Source organism: Haplochromis burtoni, unplaced genomic scaffold (assembly GCF_018398535.1).
Source record: "Haplochromis burtoni strain Fernald_Lab_line unplaced genomic scaffold, NCSU_Asbu1 Contig_901, whole genome shotgun sequence".
Lineage (NCBI taxonomy): Eukaryota > Metazoa > Chordata > Actinopteri > Cichliformes > Cichlidae > Haplochromis > Haplochromis burtoni.
The window spans coordinates 16,311-24,796 of NW_024583262.1; the positions used below are offsets into that span (position 1 = coordinate 16,311).

Sequence of the window (8,486 nt, forward strand, 5' to 3'; positions counted from 1 at the left end):
GTAGGGACCACACCTGTTAAAAGTGAGGCATTGGAGTTTGGAGTCTTCTCTCACCCCCATTCTCTGTGACCTGCTGGAGCGGGGGGGCTAGGAGGAGGAGTTGGCCGTCCGACTGCGGTCTGGAGTGTGGGGCCTCCCTGCTGCTGCGGAGTCGGGGCGGTCTGCCTCCCCCCACCGCAGGGAAAAGGGTAACACCACCTGGGTCTGGGTGCAGTTCCCCCCTCCAGGGGCAAGGGTACCTAGACCCGGTTTGTAGAGTACGCTTGGGGAGTGTGATCGTGTGTACAGCGTCTCTTTATGTCTGTCTCCACGTTGGTTGAGTGTGGAGTAAGTGCATATGAGAGCATGAGGGTGGGAATGGATGTTTGTATCTGTGTGTGCCTGTATGTCTGTGTCTATATGTCAGGTTGGGTATCAGACGCCACCTCTCTGGGGACATCTCAGGCCCTCCAAGGTTTGGAGGCCTATCTCCCCCCACCACCACTTCCCCTGCCAGTGGCGGACTCCCTCAGACATCGGTGCGTTGGTGGTTCTTTGTGTCCGGGGTGGGCGTCCAGGTACACACCGGCTCACTCCTTGGCGGCCGCTTATCGGGGCCTGGAGCCTGGGGCTCGCTCGGGCCACTTCGGAGGTGGGGTGCCCCCGGCCTCTCGGCCTGGGGCTCGGTCACTCAGGCGCGGCTGGCTGCCGGCGGAGCTCACGGGCGCGTCACTGCAACTCCCCCTGGCTTCTGCTCCGCGCTGCTGAGTGAGCCCTCATCTGGGACTCTCCTCAGCTCTTTCTGGGACAGTGGCGCGGCTGCCCCTCTGTTGGTCTTCCTTGGTCTCTTGTGTTCTGGGGGCCTCTGGATGTCTGGAGTTTTGATCTCCTCCATACCTGCTTCATGCCCTGGAGGACGGGGCTGTGGCCCCCCCACACCCTCTAGCAGATCATTACATGAAGGAACCTTTTAAAAAAAACAAGCGCGTCCATGCTCACAGGTGTACACACGGGTGATCACACCCACAAACTACACCCTTTTTGGCTCCTACCTCAAAGCACACTGTGTTCTGTTGATCTTATGTGCTGCACAATAATGTGTAATATTTAGTATTTACTGTCATATTCCCATATATCATTGTGATGTTGTTTATTCTATTACTCTTGTTCTCTTCTGCTTGTTTTCTTTTTTCTTTCTCAGCAGGTGACCCAGGTGACTGATATATGCATTTTTTTTTCTTTTCTTTTTCTGCTCACTCTGTTGGTTTTTGGTTTTTGCCCTTCTCCCCCGTCCCTCTTCTCAGCTGTTTCTCTTTCCCTCTTTCTTTCTCCCCTTCTTTCCCCCAGTAAAGTCTGTCCCATATTCAGTAAGTGAAAATAAAATAAACAATAAAAGGTGAATCAAATGGACCATTATGGCAAGGCTGGGATGGTCAGTTTGGTAAAGTAAATCCGTTGGGCATCTTTCTTTGCCTTTAGACAATAATTCTGATGGCAAAAGAGCCAAACGGGACAGGCAAAAAAAAAAGTGAGGCATTGCATATCTCTACAATAGAGGGGCCAATGGCAGAGAGAGCATTTTTAAACAACCCAGCAGGTAGAATGTCATTTGCACAAGTGGTAATTTTCATTTTTATCCAGCAGGATAAAACACTTGGAAGTGTTGTTAAATCCCTAAAGGGCCATTCAGGGAGACAACAAAACAAAACAAAGAAAATTTAAAAACAAAGAACAAAAAACAAAACAGATTTTTTAATGTTTTGTTTGCAACGTTTCCTCAGATTTTTCACCTACAAAATACTGTTTACAATAATGATACTATACTTTTATTCATTGTGGAAGTGTCAAGATTTAAAGAGAAAACACAAATCTACACTGCATCATCATTTACCTGCAAAAAACGGCATTTCTTTTAATTCTGTCACTAAATAACCAAAGGCAATATACTGATGCTTTAACACATTTTTAATTAGTAGACCTTATATGAATAAATAAATAAATAATTAGTTTGGGAACATAAATTGGGTGGATATGGGTGAACACAGATATAAATAAGTAAACTTTAAAATAAATAAAAATTAACATTTGGTTAAAAAGCAGATAGATTAGGGGGTTAATACCAGTGTTACATTTAATTAGGAATGATAACTCAAACAAAGACAGTGTTGGATATTCAATGGGAACTATCATGCCTCACTCAACTATCAGGCCTGTAATGAATATGAATGCTTGTGGCTGTTTTGTGACATCCATTTATTCTCACCATTCTTGCCCTTGTGAATGACGCACAAGCACAACCATACTAATTAATACTATTCAAAAATGAAAAAAACAACAACTTTGAGGCAAGAAAACCAGAGGAGAAACTACCTGGATGATCTGTGTCCAAGAATATTTGACCCAAAAAAGTGTTTTAAAATCCTCCAAAAGACACCAACAGCGCATGCATGGTCAAGAGGTCCAGCTCAGTGACGCGAGATAGTGGAGGTGGCCTAGCAAACACATCAAGCTGCTCCAGTGACCTGATTCATGAGTTATAAATGAATTTGCTCACTGTACAATTCTTAGCAGGGGGCAATAGTCAAAACACAGTGCTGAAAACATGCTTTGTAATGCTGTAAAGTTGGGCATTTGTTACATGGGAAATTGACTCACATTTGTAGCCTCTAGTGGCCAGTAAAGGAACTGCAGTTATTGGAACTTCACAGCCCTGAAGGTTCCTGCTTTATTGTCTATAGTTGATATTATAAATAAATAAAAAATAAGTCTGGTCATTTATTTACAATATCAAACAATCATCTTCTCTTAAACCACACATGAGCGCATCTGTTATCAAAGGTCAACGTGACGTCACAGGCGTGCGAGTGAGGAAGGTGGGGAGGAGGGAGCTCGCGGCAGCAGGTGAGAGCGCATCAGAGATACGCAGAGCTGAGGAAGTAGCGGAGTAGTGAGGAGCAGAGCCATGGGAAAGCTTCAGGAATTTGATATTACTTTTACCAACAACAAGGTGGTTTACGGTCCGGGGGAGTCTATAAGCGGGACGGTGAAGATACGAACCACCGAGTCGCTGCATTTCAAAGGTAAGCTGTCCGTCAGCGAAACCCAGAAGACGGAGAGGAGCGTTTCTTCCTCCCAGCGTGCCTCTCCCAGTCAGGCTCAGTGAGGCGCGCATGTAGGCTTGGTGTACATAAACTTTTCCTCGGTGATGGTGGACGTGGGGGAGAGCAGAGCACCGCGCAGCTGTGGCTTTTCTTTTTCGTCTGTTCAAGGCACCACACTGTGCGGTCGCGTCGGACATGTATTGGGGATTTTGTGCCGCTGTTCTGGGAGTGGACCGAGCGTTTCCCACACGACACCAGCAGCCACCGCCGCTGTTGTTGTCTGTGCCAGCTCAGCTGTTTGGTACTCTTATCAGGCCGTTTAAAGCACACATCCTGCTTGTTGCAACATGTTGCTTCCTTGTATTGTTTTGTTTTTGAAGAACCCTCGAATTTGACAGAAATATCCCCAGAAATAGGCAAAACATCAGGTGTTAGTCATCTGGGAGCATTTTCATTATACAAGCGTCAAATAGAAACGATTTGGAAATGTTTGTTAATTTATACAAACTTGAAGAAACTGTTAATAATGGGAATAAAGTGGGCTAAGTGGGAAGCAGCTCCTGGAAAGACACAAAGAATCCATTGTGTGTAAGGAGATCCTCGAGGGTAATCTTCCCAGATAAGGAAGGGCAGTCATCATCTTGACTGAAAGCTCTTCTTACAGTGGGTGTCCCTGCACAGTGGTATGTTAATTGACAGGGACAGTAATTAAAGGTGAGACTCTGGGAATATGTCCCCTTGCGTCTTGTATTTTACAAAGTTTAAATAGCCTGCAGTGCAGTTTATCCACTGATCTACACTGGTTTGATGTGCGGAGCCTCGCGTGTCTGCAGGCTAGAACTCGGAAAGTCACACCAAAACAAGGAGGGAGGGCAAATAGCACTACAGGCCGAACATTTGAATTGCAAATAGCAAAAATTCATAAGTTTATCCATCGCCATGATCAGTATAATCTCGATTATTCATTAATTCCACAAACATAATGCAGCTGCTTAACCTAAATATTATTCAAATTAATCTTAAAAGATGGGGAGAGATGGAGGAAGTGAGGAACCTGTGGTTTTCTGGCAGGGAGTTGAGCCTTGGTGAGGTGGCCTTTTTTTTAATTTTTTTTTTTATTTTTTTAAATTTTGACTGGAAAGTCTGTCTAGCAAGGGTAACCTGATCTCCCCTCACCATGGGACGCCTTTAGGTGCAAAGAGTGCATCGGACCTGGTTTCCTTTGCACAGCATCCACGAGGACAGCACAGGAAAGACAAAAATGCATCGGGTATGAGATCCTAGACAAATCCAGTGAAATTGAAATGAAATTGAAATCAATTTAAATTCTTGTAAAGTTATTTGGCCACATTTCCTGCATGTTGTGCACCTTCTTCTTCTTCTTCTTTTGGCTGCTCCACCTGCCTCCATCTCACCCTACTCCTTGCATCCTCTGTCACACTATCCTTCTGCATGTCTTCCTTCACTACATCCCTGCATCTTCTCTGTGGTCTTTTCCTTTTCTTCCTGCCTGGCAGCTCTATATTCATCATCCTTTGTTGATGAATATTACTCCTCCCCACATGTCTACGCTATCCCAGCCTTACCTCTGCTCAGCCTGAGCAGTCGCTCTGATGTAGTCATTTCTAATCCTTTCCCTTCTGCTCACTCCCAGTGAAAATCTTAGCATCTTCAACTGCCACCTCCAGGTCAGCCTCCTGTCTTTCTGTTCATTCCACAGTCACCCCTTACACCTGACATAGTGAGATTAATTTGCCATAATGCACAGAATGACCTCAAGCAGATGGGTTTGCAGCAGAGGTCAAAAGCTCCCGTTGAGCTTTGTTACACTGTAAGGTGTAACAGCGGCAGCTCGTCTCTATCTGACACCGGCTGTCGTTCCCCAAATTAAACCCTGCTCTGCTGTCCTTGAAGCATGCAGACAGTAGGAGAGTTTCTCCGAGGCAAGCTAAAAACGCTCAATAAGAGTCCTCGGTGCTAAGAAGAGCATGCAGACAGGTGTTTGATGTGGTGGTCTGTCAATCTGGTTTCATCTCCCTGTAGTTTTCTTAGCAAAGTGCGAGACCACAGTGTGCTTTCAGTTATCTGCACTCAGAAAAACGCATTTACTTTTTCCAACATCTTCATTTTCATTTTTTTCACTGCAAATTAAAAAAATGTGTACGGTCTGCTGTGACTGTTTATATCTGTTTGTAGCATGGGATGTTTCAGGAGCTTTTTTTTTTAATCTTACTTAAGCCCCTTAAACTGGCTCCTCCACTGATCTCTTAGCAAAAGTGCTCCAGCTGAGAAGACTCTCTTCTCCATCTTGGGCTTTCAGCGAGCACTGCTAATGTACTGTAAATGCTGAGTCTGCATTATGTGTCCAGTGACATCATGCCCTCTCGATAGAGCCTGCTGATCATTGCATCAGTCAGATGACTTGAATTAAGCCGAAGTGTGTGTTTTGTTTGGGGGTGACAATTTCCTGTTTTGAGTATCGTTCCCGAGGAGAGAATAGAACTGAGCCATTTGGCTTCATTACTGTAAATCTTGTGTCGTCTGGTCGCTCAGATTCTGTTCTCTGTCTAATCCATTATCTGCACTTATCTGATTAAGGATGTCTGATGTGGATGATAGTTTCCCCCATTTCCACATGCGTTACATGTAATTGCAGTAATGGTGCAGATTAAGATTGGGTTTACTCCTGGGACCTTTTCTTCTGACAGTTTCACCCAAATAAAAATATACACAAGGATCCAAACAAGAAAACAACAAACCTTTTTTACTTGAAAAGTTTTTATCCTCATTGCTAAACTAAGCAAGTGAGTCAAATATTTGGTCTCTGTTGTTTGTGTACTAATGCGGCAGTTGAAAACACTATGATATTGCTTCTCTTCAGTCATCTGTTGATTTTCTCTTCACTTCAGTGCTCATGACCACTGCTGTTTCCTGCCTCAAACATCAACAACGCCCATTCAAGGAAGAATCCTTCCTGAGAAATTTTGCTCTAGAAAAACAGCAGGCTTGTTTGTCAGAGCTGGATTGTGTGACCTGTATTTATGCTGTGTGCATTATATCAATAAAGTTTTGATTTTATGTTTTCTGGGCCAATACACTGCTCATACTATCCATTACATACACCCAGTAGATGCTGGCACTGTATGACCCTTGTGAGCCATTTGTAAGACTTAAATTGAAATTGCACTGTGAATCTGGTGTGTACTGTTACCGAGCAGTGATGTGAAATAACACTGAGGGGTTATAATAGACAAATACAAGCTTTCTAGAGTGCTGGATATTGCTGAGGCCAAATTCTTAGCCTCACTCAATTATTGATGATAGAAACACTGTCTGATGGTTTCCATTGATTAGGATGCTCAGGTAGACAGTTGTAATAGCAGAATCATGACTCTCATGACTTAACACTCCTGCCCAGTTGAAACCTACCTATTGCATTTGAAAGGGTATGAAGCTACCACATGAATGTATTTGAGTTTTGCAGATAAAGGAAATATGAGATAGAATTTGTCATACTGATTGTTATTTAACTAAAATTTAGCTTTGATCATTTTTTAGTTGTTAATGATTTATTTGAAAACGGTGGGGTCTAATGCATTAAGGAACACGATGGCATCACAACCAAAATTATTGCGACTGTGCGCAGTGAACTTGAGGTGTCATCGTGGTTATTTTGAAAACAGGGACCCGGTTTGTGACTACTCACAGTCAGCTGCCATCTTCAAAATGACTTTGCTGCTTTAAGACAGCATTAAAACTGAGTCAGTGGGACGTCAGAGTCCATCTAGAACCTCAAAGATTTGAAACAGAAATTGAGCAGCCTTGGTTCATACAGGGATATGACCAAAGTTCAGCCAGGTGGCAGCCAGAGGAGTTGAGTCCCCTATTGCTACATTGAATGAGACTACATTTTCTTGCAGACCTTCATCAATCTGCCCGAGTGTGACTGCAGTTAGTTTGAGTCAGACCGCGCTTGTTTTGAGGCTCCCATCTCAGAAGTTGAGGGTGTTTAATGCTCAAACCTTGGGTGACCATCTCCAGCTGCTGAAGTGGAACATGCTAGAGAAAGTTAAAAAACCATCGACCTACATCCCCAATAATCATGTTATGATGATGATTGCAGACTTTTAAGTGTAATTTAAATGTCACAGTGATCACGCAGGGCATAGATTCTCTCTTTGTGTATTAGCCAATGGAGATTGACAGACCACGTGACTTTCGCGCATTGCATGCCGGATACTGGTGGCAAAACAATCAAAGCAATGCATCAAACGCAAGCATTTGCAGCACCACAAAACGTTCATTCTCCGGTTCCAATACTTTCTTGCTTTTTCTTTGTCCCCCAAAAAACGTTATGTACAAAACGAAGGAGAACAATGCCGGTCCGTACAAAGACAGACTTGATGAAAAGTCAAAGAAAAGATGCGAGGTGAAATCAAAGGAATGGGTTAGACCCTTACGAGCACACAGAGTGGACAAAATACGTTAGCGTGCTGCCCAACTTTCACCACGCTCATATTTATAATTATACGGTTCTTGGAGTGAGTGCATACACTCGTGAAGTTTTTAGTAACTTAAGGTCAGAAGAGTGATGGCAGCTCAAAGCCAGCAACCCACCACTACCTTTGTCATGTACTTCTGAAAGGAGACTGGAAAAGAGGCCTTTATCTTTAGACCATCATGTCACGTTGGCTCAAGCTTGTTTGGGCTTTTAGGATTGGTTGAAAGCCCAGTGCTGCTTTTCATTATCTCCCCATTACTGGAAGACCTGGGAACAGGGTGGTGTTAGTCCATATTGTTCTGATGGGAAAATACCTACAGCTGTCAGGTCTCATTTCCTTCCCAGGCTAATTCCAAGGTCACTGTTTTTTTGGACAGGATTGACCTTGGCTTCTGTAAAGCAGGGCCTGGGATATTAAAGGAAAGGGACAGTCTTTGTGGTTGGAAGTAAAGCCTGGTTTCTCAATGACCGGATCTCATTTTTATAAAGCCTGTTGAAAGTTGTCAAGTTACTTTTTAGCTAAGTATTTACAACAGCACACGTTCACAATTGCTGGTGCGATTGTTGTAAGATATTTATTTATGTATTTATTTAATCTTGTATTTCAAACTAAAGTACACTGTATATTCTGTTGTTGAGTCTGAGAACAGAGAGTAGGGCTGCACGATTTTGCATAAAATGAGAATCACGATTTTTTGGCTTAGAATTGAGATCACGATTCTCTCACGATTCTCTTTTCCAGTATAAATATTTATTGCACTTATTAACTGCACATCAACTTTGTAACAGTTGAGACTGAACATAAAAACAATAAATAAACATTAAAAACAACAAATGTCTCACGTTTTGTTGTTGCCGAAAAATGTAGTGCAACAATAGAAAAATAGTTGCGGGACGGCACTGTG

At 43.3% G+C, this 8,486-nt stretch overlaps 1 protein-coding gene across 1 annotated transcript in view; it reads left to right on the plus strand.

Annotated features, from left to right (window-relative positions):
* The first annotated feature begins 2,870 nt into the window (after positions 1–2,870).
* arrdc1b (arrestin domain containing 1b) overlaps positions 2,871–8,486 on the plus strand; it is a 49,549-nt gene continuing 43,933 nt past the window's right edge. The window contains exon 1 of the mRNA XM_005950939.3: positions 2,871–3,059. Within this exon, the coding sequence (XP_005951001.1) occupies positions 2,942–3,059 (118 nt within the window). The 5' untranslated portion in view covers positions 2,871–2,941. The remainder of the gene's footprint in view (positions 3,060–8,486) is intronic.